The 26,688-nt window shown below is 38.5% G+C and overlaps 2 protein-coding genes across 2 annotated transcripts; one reads left to right on the top strand and one right to left on the bottom strand.

The window, feature by feature from the left end:
- Positions 1-9,155: 9,155 nt before the first annotated feature.
- LOC116599943 (olfactory receptor 1019) lies at positions 9,156-10,091 on the bottom strand. Its single transcript, XM_032359878.1, has one exon. It carries the CDS (start codon positions 10,089-10,091, stop codon positions 9,156-9,158), a length of 936 nt encoding a protein of 311 aa, XP_032215769.1.
- Positions 10,092-21,695: 11,604 nt separating this feature from the next.
- Positions 21,696-22,649, top strand: LOC116600031 (olfactory receptor 5AP2). Its single transcript, XM_032360017.1, has one exon. The coding sequence runs from the start codon at positions 21,696-21,698 to the stop codon at positions 22,647-22,649; it is 954 nt and encodes a 317-aa protein (XP_032215908.1).
- The last annotated feature ends 4,039 nt before the right edge of the window (positions 22,650-26,688 follow it).

Below are 26,688 nucleotides of genomic sequence, written 5' to 3'. Positions count from 1 at the left end.
AGAGAGAGAGAGAGAGAATGAGAGAGAGTATGAGAGGAAAGAGGTCAGTGGGAGAAACAGACTCTCTGGTGAGCAGAGAGCCAGATGTGGGACTCGATCCCAGGACTCCGGGATCATGACCTGAGCCAAAGGCAGTTCCCCAACCTACAGAGCCACCCAAGCGCCCCTACATCTGTCTTAATTTTGTAGTTTACAAGGAAACAAGACTGCATCTACTTTGTGTGAGACTGATTTTGACCCCTTACATTTAGCCCTGTTTTGCAACAAATCGATTGAAATATCGCTTCATGTAAATTTCATGCAGCAGCCCGACCATGCAGGGCTGAAATGACTGCGTGAGGAGTAAAGATTTATTCTTAGTAAAATGTAAGTATTATGAAGGAGGGTGGTGTGACACAACTTACATTTTTGGAAAGGTTTTCCGGTTGCTGTGTGGACTCTATCTATCTATATGTCTATATAAATATATCTATCTCACAAATTTATGGAAATGAATTTTTCTTGTGTTTTGAAGCTTTTCAATCAGTGTTATATTTAAAAAAATAATTTTTTGAATTAAGAGAATAGAAAATATAATTTAGCATTATTGTACTTAATAAGCTTAAATATAGACTTTGATTAACATGTTATTAAGCTAGATACCCTATTTCTAAATTTTCTCACTTGTTGTTTTATGATTTAGAATAAAATATAAAAAAGGTTATTCACTTTCACAGATATTCAACAACTAAAATGCAACTATTTCTCCCACCTAAATATGAATGCCACACACGATCAGTAAATAAGGTACCTCTGATGGAATATAGGTAAAGTGGACTCCACTTGTTTAAAATTAACTTAAAATGTAATGAGGTGAGCTGCCTGGGTGGCTCAGTGGGCTCTGCCTTCAGCTCAGGTCATGATCTCAGCGTCCTGGGATCAAGTTCCGCATCTCTGTTCAGTGGGGAGCCTGCTTCCTTCTCTCTCTGCTTGCCTGTCTTCCTGCTTGTGATCTCTTTCTCTCTAATAAAATCTTAAAAAAAAAAAAAAAGTAATAAGGAAGGGCTCCTGTGTGGCTCAGTGGGTTAAGCCTCTGCCTTCTTCTCAGGTCATGATCTCAGGTTCCTGGGATTGAGCCCCATATCGGACTCACTGCTCAACAGGGAGCTTGCTTCTCCTTCTTTCTCTCTGCCTGCCTCTCTGTCTACTTATGATCTCTCTCTCTGTCAAATAAATAAATGAAATCTTTAAAAAAAAGTATTAAGGAGGGCACGTATTGCATGGAGCACAGTGAATATTGGAATACACACACACACACACACACAAATTAAATTAAATTAAAAAAAGTAAAATGAATTTTGGAACACACACACAAATTAAATTAAATTAAAAAAAGTAAAAAGCAAAATCACTAATCAACTAGTCAAATTCACTACATAGCAGGGTGCTTTTCTTGTCTATTTGCCTTAATATACAGATGACTTTATATATCATATATTTGCTTAATTCACGGACAAAGATGAAACATATACTTCTAACCAACTTTCTTCTGAACAATTTAAAGTGAAAAGTAACATTTAAAATTCTCTCATTTACTATCAAACAAGAAATTCATACTTAGTTGGCTATTAATTAATTATAAACAACATTAAATTAGTTTTGAAGAAAAGACATGAAATGCCTGAAGCTACAACAAATAGAAAGTTTATCTTTTGTCTCACAAAAATTACTAATCCACCTTACCTCTCAGCTCTGTAAATGAATGGTTTAGTTAAAAATGCAGAAAAAATTGCAAAGCTTTTCTCATGGCGGGGGGAAGGGGACACATACCAGAATATGCAAACACACTGAAGTGAATATTTTTGTGTATTTTTTCTAAAAATATTTATTCAGACCAAATGCTTGACTTAATCGATGCATTCTGACTAGTTTGTTTTGATCAGTAGTAACTTGGAGTTGGGTGAATGAAGAATAATAATGCAATTCAAGCAGCCCATGCCCTATCCTAGTGCCTAGCTAGAACCTGTCCTTTCTTTTCTTTTTTAAATTTTTTATTTAAATTCAGTTTAGTTAACATATACTGTATTATTAACTTCAGGAGTAGAATTTAGTGATTCATCAACTGCATACAACACCCAGTGCTCATCACAGCAAGTGCCCTCCTTAATGCCCATCACCCAGTTACCCCATTCCCCCACTGAGCGGACAGTAACTCCAGCAACCCTCAGTTTGTTTCCCATCCAGCTCAACCTTTTCAAGCAAACTTTTGTCCTTTCCTAGACTCGCTTCTTTGTAGAGAAAAGGAAAATGTAAAGACATTTAACTTAAAGACATTTAACTGATAATTCTATGTACTGTATGTGAGGATCATTCCTAGAACAAAAGACAATTATTTTTTTTTCTATTTAAATATTCACTGTGTTCTAGTCTTTTTTTTTTTTTTTAAAGATTTTATTTATTTATTTGACAGACAGAAATCACAAGTAGGCGGAGAGGCAGACAGAGAGAGAGAGGAGGAAGCAGGCTCTCCGCTGAGCAAAGAGCCCAACGCAGGGCTTGATCCCAGGACCCTGGGATCATGACCTGAGCCAAAGGCAGAGGCTTTAACCCACTGAGCCACCCAGGTGCCCCCAAAAGACAATTAATTTTAAGATTAACACAAATAATGGTGAACTCAGCAATTATTGGTCTTTCACAAAATCAAATGTCCTATTGAATTATTTCCTTCCTACATTTGTTTGGGATTATGTTAATGAGATTGACAGTATAGCTTGGGTAAATACTAACTAGCATTTTGTTCATATTGAAATAACATTAAAGCCTAGAGTAAATAAAATAATTAGAGAATAGACTGTTGCCATAAAATGCATTCTCTCAGAGCTTGACTAATCAGTATTATTGTGTATTATAAGACTACATTTGGAATGAGAATAATGAAGTTGTAATTTCACGGTTTTAATTTAGCTATGTTACTACGAAGAAGTCATTCCATTTCTGTGAACCTCATTTCCTCCATTTGCAAAATAAGATTGCTGTTGGATTAGATCATCTTTAAGTATCAATCAGTCACGTCTCTATCTGTATCTAGCTATCTCTGTCCTCTCTGGGATAGATTTATTATAGATTTGTTACCAGATTGATATATCATAAACCTCCTGTGAGAATTTCTTCTGAAATGTCTTTATAGTTTCACTTTTTGGATTTGGTTAATTTATTTTAAGGATAATAATGCAATGTTGAAAGGTTTTAATGTCATTGCCATAGGTATAGAGGATATAATACACACTGTGGTCATATGTCATGTCACCAATTTTCTTAATGAGTATCTTCCCCCTTAAAGTGCAAAACATTAATTAGTATACCAGTCAGTAAATATGAGGATTGTAAAATATTGAAGGGGAAGAAAGTCATGGTGAAACTTATCATTCCTCCTTGATACCATTCTTTCAACATGATCTGAAAGCTGATCTATTTCTTTTACAACATCTTCTATTTTGCCTCTCTCCCTCACTTCTTTAGGATATAGTGACTTGTCCAGCCCATCTGATATTGCAAGGGTTCAGCTCACTATGGTCATAGGCAAATGTGAAACTTTAAACAAATGCTTCAGAATACAATCCTGACTGATCTATCTAATCAAATCATCAGACTGAATATAGCCACAGACAAGACCTTTATACAGTTTCCCCAGTTCTGATTATGCCTATCACTTTCTTTAAAGCTGCACATTTTCCTATTTTATAGAACACTGGACTAAGAATCAGAAAATTTTGTTCCAATCCCAGCTCTACTACTTAAAAGCCAAGAGCACATCAGCATGCCATTTAAACTTTTTTTTTTTTAAAGATTTTATTTATTTATTTGAGAGAGAGACAGTGAAAGAGAGCATGAGCGAGGAGAAGGTAAGAGAGAGAAGCAGACTCCCCATGGAGCTGAGAACCTGATGCGGGTCTCGATCCCGGGACTTCAGGATCATGACCCGAGACGAAGGCAGTCATCCAACCAACTGAGCCACCCAGGCATCCCCCATTTAAACTTTTATAACTCTGGTTTCATCATCTTTAGATATACTTGTTGTCCTAAGAATTTCAAGATCTCAGATGTATTTTTGGTAGGTTTCCCAAGGCCCAGAGTTGGGACTAGGTTCAGGTAGTTCTCTAGTCCAGGGAGGCATGGTCAGTCATTTGTTCAATGAGCATTTATTATTCACTTATTATATTCCCAGGATTTGAGGACAAAAAATAAGACTACCTTAAAGTTTTGCAGTCTACCAAGGAAGCCTTTATATCAAAGCAGTATGGGCCCAATACTTCTTTAGCACAGAGGAAAGCTGCCATTTATTAAGGCCCAAGGTGCTTAAATGCATTACTTAGGTTTTTCCTATATTTTAATATCAGACTATTTTTGAAGAGTGAGGAGTAGACGTACTGATAGTTGCTCTAGGATAATAGGCAAAAACAAAATAGTCTTGCACAAGAGGGACAAAAGGCCACAGTTAGATTATTCTTTATTCTTACTGCAACCCCGTGAAGCAGGTATAATTGGCGCCGTTTTGCTGATGAGAAGGGGGGAGTCCAGCAATTTACACAAGTGATGATTGATTTGTGACATAAAACAGTGTTTTCTAGGTGGGTTAGTGGCCTTTGAAGCATAGGACTGGCATTAACAAAGGTATACAAAAGAAGAGATTTCATGATATCCTTCATTTCAATATGACTTGAACCTCTGGGAGTTGGGATGTGGAGGGAGATGGCTGGATGAGGCTGAAAATGTAGAATTTCAGATGTCATGTGTGGATGCCATTCAGAGTGTGGATTTTATCATGGAATTCTCCTCTAGTGTCCTATCCTCATGAACACCTGATCAGAGTTAAACACACAGATCTCAATACAGCAACTCCCAGAGCCTTCAAATGGCTGCACGTGTTTGCAGTGCAGTAGCTGTGAGGAGCAGTCAAACAAAGAGTTCATCACCCAACTTTCTTTTCATAAGCTTCTGAAGAGTGGGGCTGATCAGCAGTCCAGTAGCTCAGAGACAGAGCATTTCAAGGAGTGGGATTTGAGTTGGTCCTTGAAAAAAGAGAGAAATTTGGATGGTCTGCGATGGGGAGCTGGGACTATAAGGGAACCACAGAGTGGAGAAGAGAAGGCATTTAGAAGGACATAGAGGGAGAAAAATGGGAGTGCCACTCAAGAAATAGTTTTGCAGGAGAATCTCTTGGACAAAGAGAACAGGAAGAAATCATTCCAGAGAGGTGATTTAAGGGAGAGGGCCTGGAATGCCAAACAGAGGACATAGCAATGTTATAGCTCCTGAGTTAAGGAAGAGGGTAACTATGGGCTACATAAGGGATCTCAGACCCTAGTTATTCCAGGCGTTCTTGCTAAGGCAGAGAATGAAGGCAAGGACTTAATTTTGGGTTCCTCCCCTAGGAGATAGAAAGCTAAATATGAGATTTATCCAAGATCCATTAAGAAGAGCACACCATCTTAGGTCAGTAAACCTGCCTGAAGTTGTCAGAAGCTACTTGAATTTACCAGCCTGAAGTCCATGTTGTTATACTGGTTTCCCCAAAGGTTGCTCTGGGGATGAATAAGGGACAGAATTTCAAGGAACAAAGAGGAACCTTCTCTTGAATCCACAAGTGATAAACTCCCTACTCCCCAAGCAATAAATTCCCGTTTCCTAAATTTGTGTCTGATCTTGACCTACGTTCCAGCTTCACCACCAAATCCTTCTCGGACACCCAGGCAAATGGCCCAGGGAAATGTGCCCTGGTTTCCAATTTATTTGCCTTTGTTTTTAATCTTCTGCCAGTTGCTTCCTTCTTTAATTTCTAGACTCTGCTTCCCAAAATAACTCACAAGCTCCCTTCTCCATAGAAATCCCCTGATCTCCCAAGAGGGAGTCTTGCCTGTGAGTCTTCACAGCCCATTGTCTGCAATTCTCTTTTGACAGTTTTTTCCCCAGTAGTACAAGACATTTGCATTTATTTTATCTCCCTGTGGATATCAAATCCATGAAGCCAGGATATATATGTGATATATATAGATCTATCTATCTCCAAGTCTTAAGCACAGATTGTTTAAAAAAATCTCAGCTGAAGTCACATAGCTTGAAAATGGAGGGAGAAGAATTTATTATTATTATTTTTTATTTTTTTAAACAATTTTATTTATTTATTTAAAATAGACAGCGATAGAGGGAACACAAGCAGGAGAAGCAGGAAAAGAAGCCCTCTCTGGGAGGTGCCCCAGAAAGGAAAGAATTTAGTCTCAGCTTTATCTCATTCTGATATCTCCCCTCTTAATACACTTCTGCATCAATTTTTGCTTTCCAAAGCTCCCAGGAGAATGAGTAGGATTTTTTTTTAGTTATAGAAAATGTAATTTTTGGGACACCTGGGTGCCTCAGTTGGTCAAACATCTACCTTCTGTTCAGGTCATGATCTCTGGGTTCTGGGATTAAGCCCCATATCAGGCTTCCTGCTCAGCAGAGTCTGCTTCTCTCTCTCTCTTTCCCTCTGCCCCTCCCTCCCCATCATTCATTTTTTTTTCTCTCTTCAAATAAATAAATAAAATTTTTAAAAAATGTGATATTTGCAGTCTATAATAATATTCACTTGTTTGGGAAAACTAATAGGATTGATAAGGTATAAATACTAGTGTTTATTGATGAGGAGACTCAGGAACAGATTGTTAGGGATTTATCCGATATAATTATTGATGGAAGTGGGAATGAAGACTAAGGTGACCCAACTTCTACCCATCTTTTTCTTGCCATTATAAATTTGATATGCAGACCTCCATTACCAATTACTTGGGAAAAATGAGTTTCCTTTCTATATTGCATCACATTGATAGCAGAATCATAAATATTTAATATATAAGTGAAGGAAAAATATAAACAACTAATGTTTATTATATTTTACGTGCAGATTCTTTACAGAGTCGACATCACATCCTTTGAAAAATGCTAGAATGTAAGCATTATCTCATTTAATAGATGAAGAACCTTAGTCTGATAGAGATTCAGTAACTTGTCCATGGGCACAGAGCAGGAAAATAGCAGAACCTACATGAGAGCTTCTTTCTAAATAGTCTAAAGCCTGAATACTTACCATTATTAGAGTGGCAAGGGTAGCCCTAGGGTCAGTTTTTAGATTTTATCATTAACTTTGGATACAGCAATCGATTAAGAAAAAAAAAATGTCCTCCAGAAGGATAGTCACTGACTAGAATTGCAGAACTGGGATACAAAGGTCTCCTTGATTCTAAATCAACTACTCTTTCAATTATAATGTATACTTGGTTTACATTATAGTTGCTAATGTAGTTAATGAGATAGGAAAGCTCTATTTTTAAATTTTTTACACATCATGTAGATTTGCACAGTAGATTATATTAAAAAAAAAAAAGACACCAAAGCCTGAATCTCTGAACTATTTCTGGACCATCAGCTCTACATCTGTCCATTAGTTGCTGTACTTTCTTCATAACGTGAAACCAGAAATATGTTTTTAGAAATTCATGATAGGGCTGTGCAATTTTGCACCAGGTAAATTTCATCACATGTATAATGATATCTATTAGAAAGCCTGGGTCTTTTATCCCTAAAACTCTTTTGTACCTTTCACAATGAATGGGAACACTATACACTTTAGGATAGTTCTTGTGTTTCCTTGACCTTTGACTATATGGCACTGGGAGAAGGAGACATAGCAATATTATTGCTGGGAAGTATTTGTAACTGATGACAGCATCAGATGGTATTTTAGCATATCTGAGAAAAAGTTAGCATTCCTCCATCTCAGTCTGCCCACCTTACCTGTTGCTGAACCCTGACACTCTTGATTTTTAAGTCAAGATTGCAGAGAAGAGTTTGTCTCCTCTATTGTTGGTCATTGATACCTCAGGGTTAATGAAACTATTCTTGGATAAGGGTCTGGAGATAATGGTGGAAAGCATGAAGAGTCCTGGTGCCCTAGGAAAAAGCTAGGGTTTAACTCTTATTAGAAGAGAGGAAGAGGGGGCACCTGGGTGGTTCAGCCGGTTAAGCATCGGCCTTCAGCTCAGGTCATGATCTCAGGGTCCTGGGATCCAGCCCTGTGTCAGGCTCCCTGATCAGTGGGGAGTCTGCTTCTTCTTCTCTCTCAGCCAGTCCTCCTGCTTGTGCTCTCTCTCTCTCTTTAATAAATAAATAAAATCTTTAAAAAGGTAGTATAGAAGTGAGGGTGGTGAGGAATGAGGGCTTTAGGATGTGAGGAGTAGGACATTAATTCTACTAATCTTACAGACATTGCAATCCAGCTAAAATTGGCCCTAGGGATTGATCCAAACTGTCTCTTTCTTAGGATCACAGAGTCCCTGGGCTTCCCTGAAGGTTAAAATGATGTCAATATGTGAAGGTAACAAAACCCAGATGCCCATCTCTTTTGGATATTAGACAAGGGAGACCAAGGAGATCCAGTCATTATTAGGTGAAACCAAGTGCTAGACAGAAGGGAAAACTGAGGACACACAATAAACAGTACAGCCTCATTCTGCAGCTCTTATTCTTGGGGTTTACATAGCTCATGATTTGGTCATTGGTGGCAGCAGTTTCAGAGAGCACAGTAACTGGAAGCACAACGAACTCCTCATTGGCAAATGCGTCTTACGATTGTATCCTCCAGAACCTGGCCCATATTTAGCACTTAGAGGTTTTTGTTGAATATAGGAATACATATAGCTCAGCTCCCGGGCTGAGTTAGGTCATCTCTCATACAAGTTCCATTCCCTACGTATTTAACTATATTTTCTCTGACTTGTTTTTAGAGTAGAGGAACTTTCAACATTTGGATCTGTCATACCTCATGACTGAAAAACTATAATTTAGAGTGGCTATTTATTTCCCCTTTCAAGTTTTGTCTTAGTTTCTAAGCAATAGGTAAGCCAAAGTCAAGTAAAATACAAATGCATCCAGTTTAGCATGCTTTTCAAAAATATTAATTTATATTTCCTTTATATCAGACTGTTAAGGGTTATAGAAAACCCTATAGAATTTAAGATCGACACTGCAAGTAGATGGTAGCTGAATTGTGTTTATTAGAAAGCTATCTGCATTTTCTATCTCCTACCACTGTCCTTTGACCACTACCATTTTTACATGTGGTCATAAGAAATTTTCATATTTTGTTACTCTTGACATTTTTTTCCAATTAGCTTTTTGAAAGCAGCTTTCACATCCTTGTTCCGTAAACTGTAGATCAAGGGATTCAGCATGGGGATGATAATAGTGTAGAACACAGAGGCCCACTTGTCTTGGTCCAGGGAGTAGCTGGATGTTGGCCTCAGGTACATAAACATGACTGTGCCATAAAAAAGGGTGACACCAGTAAGGTGAGACCCACAGGTGGAGAAAGCCTTGAGGCGGCCTTCAGTGGAGCGCATTCTGATGATGGCGATGAGGATGAAAGCGTAGGAGATGAAGATGATGAGGATGGTGCTGAATTCAATGAAGCCACATAGACTGAACAGCAAGATCTCACTGATGTAGGTGTCTGAGCAAGAGAGGGCTAAGAGAGGTGGGATTTCACAGAAGAAGTGGTTGATAATGTTGGAGCCACAGTAACTCAAACTGAAGGTGAGGGAAGTATGGGCCACTAAACTCACCAGGCCAGCCAGGTAAGAGCCCAACATGAGAGCCAAGCAGACTCGCTTGGACATGAGCGTGCTGTAGTGGAGGGGTCGGCAGATGGCCACGAAACGGTCATAGGCCATGGCAGCCAGGACGTAGCACTCAGCGTCCACAAAACCTACAAAGAAAGCAAACTGGGTGGCACAGCTAGAGAATGAGATGACTTTGTGCTCTGTTAAGAAGTCAGCCAGCATCCTGGGGGCAATGGCTGAGGAGTAGCCCAGGTCAACAAAAGAGAGGTTGCAGAGGAAGAAGTACATGGGTGTGTGAAGCTGAGAGTCTGTTATGATCAGGATAATCATACCAACGTTCCCTACTACATTGATCAGGTAGACCAAGAGGAAGACCACGAAGAAGATGGTCTGTAGCTGGGAGTCTTGAGTGATGCCCATAAAGATGAACTCCGTCACCACTGAGTGGTTCTCTTTATCCATCTTTTCAATTTATGTGTGCCTGGATTTGATTTATTGTCTGAAGTGGTTTTTAAAAATCTTCCCAGAAATCAGATTCTGTGACCCATAGGGTAACTCAAATGACTTTAGTGAAAGTGATGAAAGTGTCCTCTCTATGTTCCCAGACAAAATAGAAGACGTTAGGATTGTGGGGACGGCAAATTCTGCTTCTCCATGGACCTCGATTCTCTGAGGCAATTTATCACATGCTACCAATTGTTTGATGTTATCTGTGCAATTATCTGCCTTATTAATTAGTAAAGGACTGTTTTGAGTATGCCTTCCTTCTTTCTAAAACAAAGCAAATACGGACACAAATCATGAATAAATATTAATTCTCTTTGCAGGTAGGCATAAAAATGAAAACTGAAAATCCTTCAAATCTCGAATTATAGCATATTACACATACACATATGCACACAAACATACACACACGGAGAAAGTAAAATACTTGGGGCAAAAAGTGAGCAATATTGGAAAAGGTAGTGGGTAATAATAATTAAAAACAAAACAAAACAGGATTTACTGAGTGTTAACTCTTTGCCAGACCTTTGAGTGCTTCTACACGTTACGTAATTTCATCCTCACAACTCCGTGAAACAGGTACCACCCTTGTCTCTATCTTATACCTGAAAAGAATAAGGTTAGACATTAAGTAATATCAACAATGTCAGGAGCCAGTAAGCAGCAGAGCTGGGTTTGTCTGAACTCTAGGGTTCACTTCACTTTATTGTCTTCTGTGTATATGTGGTTTAATGAAGGTTATACCTCTTTATTTTTGCACCTGCATTTTGGCTTGCTGTCTTGCCTATCAGGCATGGACACAGAATTAGTCCTTTCATTTCCCTAATACTTAGAAACACCCAGGGATTTGTGTGGGACATAATCAGGATGAAAAAACAGCTGTGTCTTTGGACAATTCTATGGATTAGCCAACAGGTTGTTCCATAGCTTAGTTCAGAGTTCAGATTCAGGAATTCTCACTCAGGGGATAGAGAAAGGATTATTCAACTCTGTGGTCAGACAGCAGCATATATTAGCTTTTTCCTTTGTGGTTGGATGAATATTCAGTCCACTGAAGAGTTGTAACAAGAAAGTGGGCAAAACCACACCGCACCAAACCAGATCAGGACAGAACAGGCAGTGCTTTAGAAATAAGTAGCATTCTCTATTAAATCTGAGGGAGAAGTCAGCTGTATCTCCTCTATCTGGTTTACTGCTTAAGAAAGACGGGAAAGCAGAGTAGTATAATGTGTCTTTCAGGGGGGTGTGGACATTTATAACAGGCTATCTTAAATCCTAGCATGGTTGAAAGTAGTGCTCCCATCTTTCAGTTTCTGCATAGAATATAATCAACTGCAATGAAGAGGGGTCTAATAGTGGATAATCAATACCATATATATTTGCCTGAGAGTGAATATAGTTTTTTAAATACTTTCAGACTCATTCTTAATATATTGTGAACATATGCATCATTTCATACATCAGGTCAATTAGAAAAGAGAATAAAAAGAGAAATCTTGGAGAAATATCTGAAAAATACACTTCTCATAATGAATTTGTACCCATACTATGGAAGGAACTTTAAAACTCATTAATGAGAAAACAAACAATCCAAAAGGAAGGGGCCAGACTTAGAGAGACACTTCACCAAAGAAGATATTTGGATAGCAAATAAATGCATGAAAAATGCTCAAATCTTTTGTATTAAAACCACGTGGGATATTATTACATATTCATTAGAATGGTTAAAATTTAAAAAGACGAACCATACCAAAGGTTGACCCGGGAGTGGAGGAACTGGAAATTGCATCACAGTTGCTAGGAGTATAAAAATACTACAACCACTTTGGAAAACATCCAGCCATTTCCCCCACAAAACACCAAACCGGAACAACCCAAAGGCCCACCCATAAGTAATAAGATAAACAAATTTTAGTATGTCCATAAAATAGACTACTACTCAACAATTAAACAAACAAACAAACAAACAAACAAAAAACGATTGATACATGCAATATGATGGACGAATCTCAAAATAACTAGGTTGAGAGAAGAGAGCTAGACCTCATGTTATCCCATTTCTAAAAATCTAGAAACTGCAAGCTAATCGATATTGACAGCCAATCAGTGATTGCCTGGGTGGAGGTGTGTGTGGGAGGAACTGTGTATTTCAGCTATAGCTCAACAAACCTGTTAAAACAAAACAAAACAAAACCAGCAACAAAGTACTTGGCCCTACTTCAGTTCCTCTCCTTGTCACTCTACATGGATTGGTATGTCACTTCACAGGTTATATTAATGAGGAGACCTGTGAAATCACACAATGAGTTGGGAGCAGAACTGGCAATTGAGTCTGGGACTACCGATTTCATACACTGCACTGTGTTCATTTTTTCTCTCGCTGCTTAACCTAGAAATAGGAAAGTAGCCCATTATGAGAAGGATATAAGTGGTCTACCTCAGTTTTCCCACTTCTCAGCTTGTTCTTTCCCTTTAGCAAAAAGGGAAAATATTGCTATTATAGCAATTAGGAGGACTCATTCTGTCTAACCTCAATTTTATAAAGGAGGAGACAGACCCAAACATCCAGCTTGAAAGTGCAAGGGATGCCAGGCTGCAGCTGTTTTAGGAGTAAGAGACTCCTGGTTAGGATGCAGCACGGGGCTCAGGGCTGATCTGCAGGGCAGCATGTGTCTACTAATTCATTTCAGTCAATTGGAAAATGGGATCAGAAAGTCATTCTTTACTCCCTTATAAATTCAAGTTCCAGTTTAAAGAAGACGTGCATGAGCAGGGATTTCACCAGTCAGAAAGCACCCTGCCCGTTCTCGCTTATAGCGAACAGACAAATTCAGGCTTTGCCACTTACTGCTTTTGAAACACACTACGCATCTACTTAGAGTCTCAGCTTTTCACTTATGGATGAAGTTAATGTCTTAGTAACTTTCTTCAAAAAAGTTGGTTAGAGTATGTATGTATATTCTATCATCTGTCTACCATCAATTAACCAGTTAATCAATAATCCATCAATCATCTGGTAGTAAATTCAGTGATTGCCATGTGCTAAATGCTTAATTCATTTGGCAGTTGTGTCAGTGCAACTGTAACTGTGTAAGACTTAACTCAGTAGATGATTGTGTGCTCACAGCTTCCAGAAAAAAAAAGTTCCCACACTTATTCCATACATGGATGTATCATGGACTGCTTTAGGCTTTAGTGAAGGTGTGATTTTAATTTCACAGTATTAAATGACAAAGCAAGTAGAGATGAGGCTATCAAATTCAAAATCAGAGTTAAAAGAAAATCCTTATATGTAGATTTTTAGTTTCGTGTAGCTAAATGTCAACCGACCTGACTCTTGAAGAAATAGTAGAATAGTGAATAAATAAGTATATTCCAAACTTATTAAACTCTTTTTTTTAAAAAAAAAAAAGGTCAGCAAAAGTATTGTCTTATAGAAACAAATATAGGACAAAGATATTTTAGATTTCTATGCATCACCTGCTTTTTCATGTTTCTATGAAAAGAATTCTGGAGTAAAAAACTGGAATCCTGGTTGTTGTTCTATTTTTTCCACTAAGTAGTGTTTGAGCTGATGAATTGCTACGTTAGATGCAACTTACTTATCTCTGAAATGAATGGGGTGAAGAATTCAAACTCTGTGTAACTTTCCAATTCTAGCCTTTTCTGAGTTCGTACTCCTTATGAGGTACCTGAAAGCCAAACCCATAGTCTATGTCTCCTCTTGAAATTTTGGAACTGCATGGACCTGAAGCCAGGCAAAGCCATGCTGAGAGGAGCAGGGACGGGGTCCTGCTCCACTCCTAAGAGGTCATCTCTCTCTCTCTGTTCCAGTGCTGATCTGTGCTCTGACTTGTTTTCTACCTGATGGTGAGACGTTGACTGTCTCCTCTTCGCTTGATGAGTTACAGTGAACACATATTCTGAGAAGGATCCGAAGACAGTGTCTCACTCAGGTAGCTGTGCCTGAGCTCCTTGCTCACCCACCTTTGCTTCTGTGTGCAGGAGCTTTATTAGGTTTCAGAGTCCCACGTTATCCCCAGAGGAAAAGAGATGACATGATTTCTGCTCTCAGGGGAGACTGGAAGAGCTGATGAACGGTCTTCCCTGAGGAATTCATTCCCTGGGCCTTGAACCTTAATGTGAAAGAGGGAAACACAAAGGAATTCTTTTCCACCACTCCAGGGAGTGGTGGTGATTGAGAAGAAGAGCCGCTTAGAACAGCACTGTTTTTCTGGCCCCTAAAAGCTCCCTACTGGGTGTAATTTTGATGGTAATTTTGAAAGGTCTGTTGATTCCTGAAAGTCCTTTCACAGAGGGTGATACCTTCCATGTTTTATGGATTAGCCATCTTTATTTATTCATTTATTTATTTAAATATTTATTTATTCATTAAAAATCCCATTTATTTATTTATTAAATGGGAGACGGATAATTAATTAATTAATTAATTTGTGTGAGAAAGAGAGAGAGAGAGAGAGAGCATGAGCATAAGCAGGGGGAACAGCAGAGGCAGAGGGAGAAGCAGATTTAGCAGGAAGCCTGATGTGGGACTTGAGCCCAGGACCCTGGGATCATGACCTGTGCTGAAGGCAGAAGCTCAAATGACTGAGCCATCCTGGTGCTCCTGGATTAGCCATGCTTAAAGCAGACTTTTCTCTGAGAGAATCTGAAATAAGAGTGGTATACCAGTACATGAAATGCATAGGAGAGATGACACATGAATCGGTTTACCTTCCCATTACAGGAAGGAAAAGGGAAGTGAGCCGTGGTAAGATTCTCGCTGCCTACATGGTATTTTTTTTTTAAAAAGGTGCTTAATTTGGCAATGCTATTTGACTTGAGATGAAATTCATCCTAAAAGAAGAGATTCAAGAATAAAATTTAAAAAGCTAATTAAAAAAAAAAAAAAGCAACCTTTTGTGATACGTTTCCCTATTCTTTTACTTTTCAATCCTTAACCCTGAAGTGAGCCCTTGTAGGGAGAAGATGATGGATCTTTTTTTTTTTTTTAATCTGACATTCTTATCTGTATTCTTAAATCTTATTTTATGATGAAAAGTTAATGCCTAATACCACTGACATATTCACTTATAATATTTATTATCAAGTCAAACTTTTCTCCAACTGCATAATAATCTATTGTGTAGAGGTACCATTGTCTATCTATCAAGCATCCTGTTGATACACATTTGAGTTGGTTCTATCTGGTGCCTGGGTGGCTCAATTGGTTAAGTATCTGCCTTCAGCTCAGGTCAAGATCTTAGGGTCCTGGGATCCAGCCTCTTGTAGGGCTCCCTGCTCAGTGGGGAGTCTGCTTCTTCCTCTCCCTCTACCCCTCCCCTGCTCATGCTCTCTTTCTCTCTCTGGAGCACCCATGTGCTCTCTCTCTTTCAAATAAATAAATAAAATCTTTAAAAAATGCAGCAATAAATAACCTTGGGCTTACCCAGTTATCAATGATCTTTTCCCTACTGTTTTGAATTGGATTTTAATTTCATTTCCTATTGTCTATATGTGTATTATTCTATTCTGTTCCCTTGTTCTTTCACCATTTCATACAATTCATTCATCAATAATTTTTTCAATTATAAGTGCCCTTAAACAGTGATATAATCTAGTCTCCATGTCCACTCATTCTCTTTTGTTTTATTCCATGGCTTTCATGGCTATAATGGAATATTGTTTTTAATCTTTTATGTAAACTTTATAGTCAACTTATTTGGGAAACAAATTTGAGGATATTATTATTGGGACTACATTACATTTATAAATTAACTTAGGGAGAATTGCCACATTTATGCCATCAGGTCTTGCTGTCAAATAGTGTGCATGTCTTCATACTTGTTCAAGTCTAGTTCTGTATCTTTTACTCTTTTTCTTCACAGACGATTTGAATATTTCTTATTTGGTTTACATTTTGATCTTTTATGTTTGGCAATCAAAAATCAGGATCTTCCACATACATTTTCTAACTGGAGATTTGTTTGTTTGTTTGTGAGGTTATTAGGTTAATTTTACATTTTATTAATTCAGTAAATTTTCCATTTTTTAAAATTCATAGTACAGTAGTAATCAAAGTAGCATGTTTATGTAAGGTGTGTTATAATGTATTTGCATCTTCTGCTGTCCAAATAAATCTTTAGTTAAAATGAAATGAGCCTCCAAAGCTTAACAAGAGAATTATCATCTCAGTTTTGCCAGATTATGTAAAATCTGTTTGTTTGAAACTCTTGGTGGCTAGTGAGTGGTATGTAGCTATCCCCTGGGACAGTGGACATGTATTCCTTCAGAAACGAAATAACAGTTTTATAGCAAATAGTTTATGCTGTTCCTCTATGTCCCTGAAATGGTATTCATAGATGATTTACCTTCACACATAACTTAAAGAGGAGAAATAAAAAGAAAATAATTTATAACACAAGACTTTAGTATTGATTGATTGATTGATTTTTGTTTGTTTGTTTGTTTTATACTTGAGATATACTTGCATTCTGTGGGGCAGGAAGAGTTCTTTGTTGTTAGGGAATGTACTGCACTCTGCAGGCTTTTAGCATCCTTGCCCCTTACCCACCAGATTCTATAGTGTAGCCCCTTCACTGTGATGACCATCAATTTCCATAATGTCTCCCCGAGGAAAAACACCACCTCCATGGAGATCTTTCTGAAATGCTAGGCATCTGTTATTAAATAGTAGTTCTCAATTAAGGAGTGATATAGTTTGCTAAGTTAGACCCCTAATGTCTCTACTGATATTTAAATGCATTCTTTTCTCAGCAACCAGCACCACCCCCAGAGAAGCAGACCCAATGTGAGCTGGATATGCAGATCTGGACAGGCTCTCAAAGGAGTGGATCCTGCCTGATGAGGGCGATCTTCTTTACTTTGCTGATGCACATGCTAATGTCTTCCTGGGGCACTCTCACAGACACATCCAAAAACAGTGTTTTATTAGCTCTCTGGGCATCCCTTAGCTCAGTCAAGTTGGCATGTAAAATTACCCATCACGAGTACCACAGATATTCCTCCCAATTAATCAGTCTTGTCCAGAGGATGTCCTAGAAGTCATTAGTCATTATTGTGGTTGATGTGTTCTTTGTATTTAACAGAAGGATGTTTTTCACAAACTCTTTGCTACTTTTGGGCTGAGGTAACACAAAATGGTCAGCAGTGCTCCTTTTGGAGTGAGAAAAAATCATGTTCGAGTCCCAGGTCGAGTGTATTAGCTATTTAGACAAGTGACTTCTCAAGGCCCTAGTTTACTTGTCTTTGGTGAAGGTGCTTAACAGCAGTCTGAAAATGCATCTGTTTAGGAGGACAGACAGCAAATAGTACACACTCAGTTAATCTACTAGTTGCTATTATTGCTTAACCTTACTCTCTTCTAATTATGACCTGGGAGATGACCAGCTGGTTGTAATTCATATTAATATACAAGCTCCTCTAAGGGGAGGTCCCATCTTTACAAGTTAGTGTGGTATCTATTAGTTAATCTTTAATGCTTGTTGCCTGCCTCCTTGGGCTTTATGGTCCCATGGTTCTTTTTATTTTTTTAGATATCTTTATTTATTTATTTGACAGAGAGAGAAAGAGATATCACAAGTAGGCAGAGAGACAGGCAGAGAGAGGGAGAAGCAGGCTCCCTGCTGAGCAAAGAGCCCAATGCGGGGCTCAATCCCAGGACCCTGGGATCATGACCTGAGCTGAAGGCAGACATTTAACCAACTGAGCCACCCAGGCAGCCCCTAGAGTTCCATAGTTCTTCACAAAAGTTCATTGCAAGCTGTCAGTGAGTTATCTTTTATGACACCAAGTTTATATTCCAGTATCTGGTGTGAATTCTCCATGCTTAATGAAGATCACATGGTACCCTAATTTCTGATGGTTCCCATCTTGGTGGCAGGGAGATAGAGCATCATCTGGTGCTTCCTTCAATGACACTCAAGCTAGGATTAGAAGTGAATTCTCTTCTTATTCTGAAGATAGTTGAGATTTCCCACTCTATAGCTACCTCTGTGCATTTCTTCCAATCAGATCCCCCACCATGATCCAGGGAGCATAATTTCTTAGATGTATACAAAGTCCTTCCAGAAGGTGGAGGTAGAGCTAACCTGCTATTTTGTGGATTCTTTCAATGCTCTTAAGGGAATCAGACCACCAGCTGTTAGGGGAGACATAAGAGGGATGTTTAGTGAGGGCTAGAAATATGGAACTGGAAATTCATTTTCCACTGGTGTCCCTAGAGCAAAGGAGCGACATGTGAAGAGGACAGAAGATTTCCTTAGCTTCAGGAGGAAAAACAAGTAGATTAAAATGAGATGACATGAGGGATGCAGTCCCCAGGCACTAAAGAACAAGCAATATATCCTATTTAAGATACTTCAGAATGCTTACTCCAGAGTATGATCCAGAGACTCTACAATTGGAAATAATTGCAAACAATATTACAGCTGCACTGCAGTGATGTATTCCATATTTTAAAATGTATTATACTCTGGTATAACAAATTAGGATTTTTATTTTCAAGGAGAAGTAAGAAAGAAGGCAAAGTAATTCTCTTTTGACAGGGAAGGTGTAAAGGGTTTTAGTTGTCTTATCTCTGTAGTGGGTGATGCCTTAAATCCATTCCAGTATCTACTTCTTGATGTGGGAGAATTGATGAATGCCTTCTCTGAGAAGAAGGTTTGATTTGTTTTGTTTTGTTTTTGGTGAGTTTAAACATTGGACAGAAACGAGCAAAAGTACCAAAAAGAAGTCAAGTGGTCAAGAAAGGTCAGGAAAAAATATAAATTGTTCTGCCCAAGTAATTTACTGATCTGAAGAAAAATCCTCAAGGCTGTACATTTTTCCAACTACCTATATACCCAAAGCACCAGGAGCACTGAGAGGGTAAGAAGGTATGTTAAATAAGTTCTATTTTTCTTGCAATAATATTTGTAAGTCATTAAGAGAAATATAAGCAGCAATAAATAATATGATTTGAAGGCCTTTTTAAATGCTAGAAATTCTCAGATCTCACTATTGTTTTCAGAAACTCCTAGGAATTGAAAACTTTTGTTAAGAATCTCTGGACTGATGACTGCAAAATCTCAGCAAGGGGGTTATGGGGAGGGTGTATTTTCCAGGGGAGAGTAGAGATGGTAGCATGCAATTCATAGCAGCAGGTGCAAAACAAGTGATATTTTGCTAATAATACAAATAATGAATGCAAGTTCTAAGAAGGACAATTGTCAGCTACTGCAACTAAATTTTCTCTCTAGGAGATATACAGTTTTTTTTTTTTCTTTCTGTAACTAAATGTATTCTAGTATATTAATGAAACCCTAATAATTATAATAGCAATTGTTCTGTGTATTAGTGCTCACATTTGTTATTGATGGGGCCATTCTTAATAATCTCAAATGCTAAGAGAAGGAGAATTGCATTAGTTGGGTATAAATTAGATTCCATTAGGTTAAGTCTGTAACTCTGGGAGAGTCACAGATCTTTTATAGCTCCAATTTCTCATGTGCAAAATGAGGATTATAATACTGCCTGTCTCACAGGATTTAAATAAAATATTGCAGGAAAAGTACTTTACACAGTGCCTGTAGAGCACAGGGAATGCGCAACATACTTTAGTCCTTAATTCATCATTACCTTTCTTTGTGTCTCTAGTGCACGCGTACACACACACACACACACACACACACACACACACACATGCACGCGCAATGTGTACTGCATTTCATTTATTTATTTTTCACTATTGCTGATAGAATAAGTCCTCTCTCAGGGAAAGTTTCTGATTGAAGATGAGAGAAAAAGATCCATTTCTTCTTTTTATTTCCTTCTGGAGGTGGTCTTCTTTGAAATTCAGACAACAAGATTATTCCAAAGAAGAGGGCTGGGGCTGTACATCTGTCCTGAAACAGGAAGACGGGGCAATGCAGTATTGAGGAACCACCATAATTTGGCCTCAAACCCAGGATTGTTCTAGTCCCAAATTCACCATTCTTGACTAATAGCCAAGAAAGCCCTACACTTCACTGACCTCATGTAACAAAAGATAATCTTATTAACACTTGTAGGGTAATAGCTGCTTATCTCCCGCAGGGATTTGCCGCGCAGCTAGGGTAAGATAATGGGTGCACCGATACTTTGAAAGCATTCCAGTACTCTATCACAATGGCGGGTTTGATGACTGGTGAGGATATGGAGTCCCTATCCTCTTGGAAACCAGCTGGAGCAGAGCAGGGATAGGCACTTCTGAGTATGGTAGTGTCTATGAGAATGGAATCAGTTTCTTGCCACTCGTCTCCCCAACGGGGCTCAAGAGATCCATGATCTCCAGAGGTAGCACAGAGTAACATTGGGTTACTTTGGTCCCATGTTTAAATTTTAGACAGTATCAAATAACTTCCTGTTGTGAATGTTAAAGGATTTAACACTTTGAGCTATGACTGGACAGCTAACCCAGGACAGTGTTATCTACTGTTCAATAATCTGAGGTTGTGGAAGGGGTAGGGGATTGGGTTTGAAGTGGGGAAGAATTCCACTGGAGCTGTTGACTTGGAAGCTCTATGCTGGGTTTTCTTTTTTCCTTCCCCTCCCCCTCCTTCCCCTTCCTGCCTTCCCTTCTTACTTTTGCCTTGTATTTGGCTTTTTTACACTTTGCGTGGGGTGAATCTAATTTTCATTTAGATGACCTGGCAGTGCGTTATTCCCCCAGTTCAGCCTCGTGACTGAGAGATGCCATGTGCTGCTGCCGCTGTTTTCTGGGTCTGATGTAATCCTGTGAATCTGAGTGTTAAGTAGAGGTTCTCATTGCTGTGGCTTATTCTATTCCTTTCACCTCATTCCTGCAATCACATTCTCTAAATATTGGAGGGAATTATTCAACGTTCTCAATATTTAACCAACAATTTATCCCCTCCTGTTGATGCTGATACTGGGGAATTCCAGCAAGGTTGCAATCGTGTTAGTTGCATGCAAATTTCCTCCGTTTCTTTCCTCGGAATATCAATTTTTAAAGATCCCCCCATCCCCAGAAGATTCAACTCTTTTCTTCTTGTTTGGTACTTTTGACTAATTTTACTCACTTTTGCTATTTTTTTACTTATTCCATTAATACTGTGGAGGAACAGGCAGAAGCTTGAATTCATTTGCCATCTTTCTCCAGAATACACACACACACACACACACACACACACTTACCCACTCCCAGAAGGCTTACATTAATATATCAACTAATATGCTAATATATAGATCAACGAATTTATTTGTCATAAATAATGAAGTGAAATACATCTTAAAGATAAGTTCCTATAATTATCCAATAAATGTTAATGCTAGAAGTGCTCTTACTTAATGCATATATTAAGTCACTCATCTCAAGGTTATTAGTTAGTGGACAGTACACCTAGAACTTAGCACAGTCTTTTGATATCTTTTAACTTGACATCATGTCCAAAACACTTGTAGAATGTCTATGTATATATGTCAACAAAAGATGTTAATGGCTCTATCATGTATTAATCTGACCAAATTGCCATGTTCCCCTTCTTTTGTATTGCAGCTGAAATGATAAGATATATGAAGGAGGTCCGAGGCAGAAATCAAGCAGAAGTGACAGAATTTATCCTCTTAGGACTCTCGGACAATTCAGATCTACAAATTGTCCTCTTTGGATTGTTTCTGTTAATCTATATGGCGACCATGGTGGGTAATTTGGGGATGATTGTGTTAATTAAGATTGATCCCTGTCTCCACACCCCCATGTACTTCTTTCTCAGCAGCCTGTCTTTTGTTGATGCCTCTTACTCTTCTTCCGTCACTCCTAAGATGCTGGTGAACCTTTTGGCGGAGAATAAAGCCATTTCTTTTAATGGATGTGCTGCCCAGTTCTACTTCTTCGGCTCCTTCTTGGGGACTGAATGCTTTCTGTTGGCCATGATGGCATATGACCGCTATGCAGCCATTTGGAACCCTCTGCTGTATTCGGTTCTCATGTCTAGGAAAATTTGTGTTTTGCTAGTAGCTACCTCTTTCCTAGCAGGCTTTGGGAATGCAGCCATACACACAGGAATGACTTTCAGATTGTCCTTTTGTGGCTCTAACAGGATCAACCATTTCTACTGTGACACCCCACCCCTGCTCAAACTCTCTTGCTCTGACACTCGCATCAATGGCATTGTGATCATGGCTTTCTCCAGTTTTAATGTCATCAGTTGTGTTATGATTGTTCTCATTTCCTACCTGTGTATCCTCATTGCCATTTTGAGGATGCCTTCTTTAGAAGGCAGGCACAAAGCCTTCTCCACCTGTGCCTCCCATCTCATGGCTGTCACCATATTTTTTGGGACGATTCTCTTCATGTATTTGCGCCCTACATCTAGCTATTCAATGGAACAGGACAAGATTGTATCAGTCTTTTATACAGTGGTGATCCCTATGCTAAACCCCCTCATCTACAGTTTGAAAAATAAGGATGTGAAAGATGCCTTAAAGAAGACCTTACAGAAACACATACTGTAAAGCCATGTTACATATCATCCTGTTATGCAGAAGAAAATATGCTTTCATATTAATTTTATTGTCTGATTGCTTAAGCTGTGTGTGTGTGTGTGTGTGTGTGTGTGTGTGTGTGTACGTGTATGTGTATTTGTTAAAGTAGATTGCTTAAAATGGTGTATACTTCTGAATCTTCTGGTGTCTTAAATGTGTATCCATGGGCCCACCTGATGAATAAACATAATGGGGAGGTTGGTGGTTGGTAAAGTATCAAAATTCTTGGTTTTGGCTGACCTGGTTTAAGTTCTAATTTCAATATTTAGCTTTTCTTGAGAAAGAAAAAATATAGTCTTCGGGATCTGAGCAAACAGATTCTGAGACGGATACCTGTATGCATGCAGGAAATGTAGTGGAGAACGTTCCCAGGAATCATACCTAGAAGACTAGAAGGGAATGAGGGAAGCAGGGCTGAGTTGATAGATATTGGACAGTGATGAAGTTGCAGTTGAGTAGTCATCCCATTCCACATCCTATCCCATTCCAAGAGGATCCTCCAGAGATACCCCCAATTGTGGGAAAAAATATAAGGTGTTTGTACCTTCAAAATGACCAGTTTTGGAAGTGGCTCACTCCCTTGGGCATGGTAATTTCTTTCAGCAGAAGCAATTCCCAGAATGGAACTCAACTGTGAAGTGTCAGTGGCCACTCGGAAGCTGAGAAAATAAATGTTTCAATCCTGAAAGGCAAATCTGGATGGTATGCCACAGCATCCCTCATAAATAATAACACTACTCTACTCACCTGGAGGTCAAGAATACCAAAAAGATACAAAAAGGAGTCTTATCAGGGGTTATAATATGTTATGTGTGTTCTACTGATTTTGTAAATTAACTGGAATATTATGAGGGTAGTGATCAATGTACTTTAACTTTTAATCTTTCATGTAATTTTCAGAGTGTCACATAATTTTCGATAAACATTTACTGAAAATAAATTATCTATCTATTACTCGCTGTAGTGGGATGGGGGTTGTCAATGTGGGAGGAATGGGGAAACCATGTTCTTCATTGAGATGGCATGTCAAAGGAGGCCTGACGATTTGGAATCAGGTAAATGTCTACTCCCTATTTCTTTACATCCCTCTATCCACTGCAGACCTTGAGGAAGAACACCAGTGCTTCCCATGCTCCACGTAAGAACACCTCTTTCCCCCACCAAATTGGTTAGAGACCACAAAAGATGTTTGAAGTCATATTGTCCACTCTGAATATTTCCACCGCCTTATAACTTCCACTTTTAACTGTTTTTTTTATATTTTTCTTAAATATTATTTATTTATTTATTTGAGAGAGATAAAGGTGGTGGGAGAGCAGAGAAGGAGTGTGAGAGGGAGGAGCAAACGCTCTACTGAGCAGAAAGCCAGACCTGGGGCTCAATCCCAGGACCCTGCAATCATGACCTGAGTCAGAGGCAGATGCTTAACTGAACCACGCAGGCGCTGCTCCACTTTCAACTGTTAATCAAGGTTTCTCTCAAAGACATTCAAAATTGTATCATGCTTGATATCTTTCTTCATGTTCCCTTTTACTCTAACTCATAGTCTATAGTATCTGTTTTTTCGCTGCTTCTTATTCACAAACCTAAGAAAAGTGGCACTTGATCAATATTCATCATAACTCATTGCCCAGCTGAAATTCTGTGGTCCATCAAATAATGACTCATTCTAAATCACCTGCAATTCCATGGTTCTACTTTTTCTCATTCTGCTCATCTGATTAAATTGCAACTTAGGGAAACTTAATTGTTTTTTTTGTTCTGTCCTACACTGAAGCTGCTTAGTACAATTAGAGAAAAGCTCTCAGCATGCCACTGGCTATTGCTGATCTTGTGTCACACTTCTTCCTCCAAAATAAAAACAATTAAATAAGATTATCCCCATCTTACCATCTATAATCTTCATACATATACTTTTGTTCCCATTTATCATATGGATAATGTGTCCCTTGCATCTTTCACACCTCTGGAGCTCTCCACGAATTTTAGTTCTGAAATCATATCTCTACTCTCTCCAAGCACCAGCTTCTCAAACTCTACTGTAGTATTCTCATCTGTAAATAAACATCATCTAATATCACCCTTCTTAATAATTTCTTTGGCTAAAAGTCCCGTCCAGCCATTGACCTATTTTTCTGCTCTATTTACAATGAATTTTTCAAAAGAACTACCCCTGATCTTTATCCTTATTTCCTCAAATCCCATTACATGTTCCAGTTGTATTTCTCTGCTACTTCTCCGATCTTGTCATGGACACATGAGAGTTTAGCATTATTGCCTCTAAAGATTGCTCTTCTATCATACTTGTACTTGGTATCTCAAGAGGATTTCCCATCATTAATTTCTTCAACTATCCCCCAAAACACACATTTTAAGATTTCTATGTCACTTCAGTCTTCTGATTTTCCTTCTTTTTCTGCTGCCACTTTTCCCCAGGTGACTGTGATAGCTTTTCCTCCTCCTCCTCAGGCTATTCTCCAAATCATGGAGCCAAAGGCTTAATCCTATATTCTTAGTTCATGGTACTTAGTTCATGGTACTTTGGTTCTCCATCTGTACCCACTTCTTAGATGATCTGAGAGGTCTACAATGATTCCAAAATCCACATGTCTAACCCTGACTTCTTCCTTGGGTTCCAGATTCATACATTGAATTGACAACCTAGTTTATAGGGACTCTGGACACATGAAAGGATTATAAAATTAGCTTCCTCCACTTAGTTATCATACTCAAACATCTATTGAATGATCACACCTTTTGTACTATGAGGGTGGTCTGTATCTTAGCATCACACCTGTGTGTTACTGACCTTAAAATATCCCTTTTCACATTGTGTTATAAATTGTATCTTTTGCCATATACCCCAGTTTGTGTTTAAAATAAGACAATAGACACCCTTTATATCTTTACCCATTATCCATTCAGAGATTATTCATAAATATACAAAACCCTGCATACATTTAATGTCTGTAGTTGTTTCATTTGGACATACACATACTTCAATAAAACTGGTGAACTACTAATGGAAAAACCAGCATATAACCTGTACTGGAGATTTAACAGGTAAAAAATTAAAATTTCTGATCTCCCGAAACTTCTTCCCATCTCCTTATATTTGAGTGAAGACTTGACTGTCTATACCAAATATGCTTGTGTGTGTACAGAGCTGTTAGATGTCTGTGTGTGTGTGTGTGTGTGTGTGTGTGTGTGTGTGTGTGTGTTTGGCGTGGGTAGAGTGATGTTTTGAAGAATGGTAAAGCAGGCAATAGAATAGGGAATGGTAGCATCAGACACAGGCTTTCTGTGGAAATGACGGTTGAGAAGGACTGACTAAAGATAGTATCATCTGAATGTCTGTGGAAGTGCATTCCAGGTATAGTTATAGTAAATATAAAGGCCCTGAGGCAAGATCTTCCCTGGTTGTTAAAAGAATAGTAAGAAGGCAACATATATGTGGGTTAACATGAACAAATGAAAAAAGGAAAGGAATTGCAATCAAGGTGTTTGGGAAGGAGTGACTGATCAAATAAGTGTGGTAGTTCATGAATGGGCTTTGGACTTTACTTTTCCCTATCATCCTGCAATAGCCATCCAACCCCAACTCCAGAATGCAAGCTGCATGAAGTAATAGACAAGATCGATGTTTTGGCAACTTGACCAGTACAAGTATAGTTGTATGCTCCATAACACAAGACTAGTAAATCATTTGTTGAACTAATCAGTTAATGCACTTAGAGCCATATTCTAGTAGAAATGAATAAGAATCACATTTTAATGGAATTCTGAAGTTTGGGAGCAGGATCTCATCAATCTCATACATTTAATTCAATGTTATGCTCAATGGAATCTCAAGACCATGAAATAGTTTTTGTAATTCCCTAAATGCCTGTTACTCTCCAGGGTGTAAGTGGTTCACTGGGGAGAAAATAGTTCAATTACCTCAGTGGAAAATAAATGCATGTTTTAATTTTGGAATAACACATTTCAAGCTTTAGATTTTTAGTGTTTT

Source organism: Mustela erminea, chromosome 9, assembly GCF_009829155.1.
Source record: "Mustela erminea isolate mMusErm1 chromosome 9, mMusErm1.Pri, whole genome shotgun sequence".
NCBI lineage: Eukaryota > Metazoa > Chordata > Mammalia > Carnivora > Mustelidae > Mustela > Mustela erminea.
Note: the sequence above shows the minus strand (reverse complement) of the source record. Positions and strands in the feature narration are given on the sequence as shown.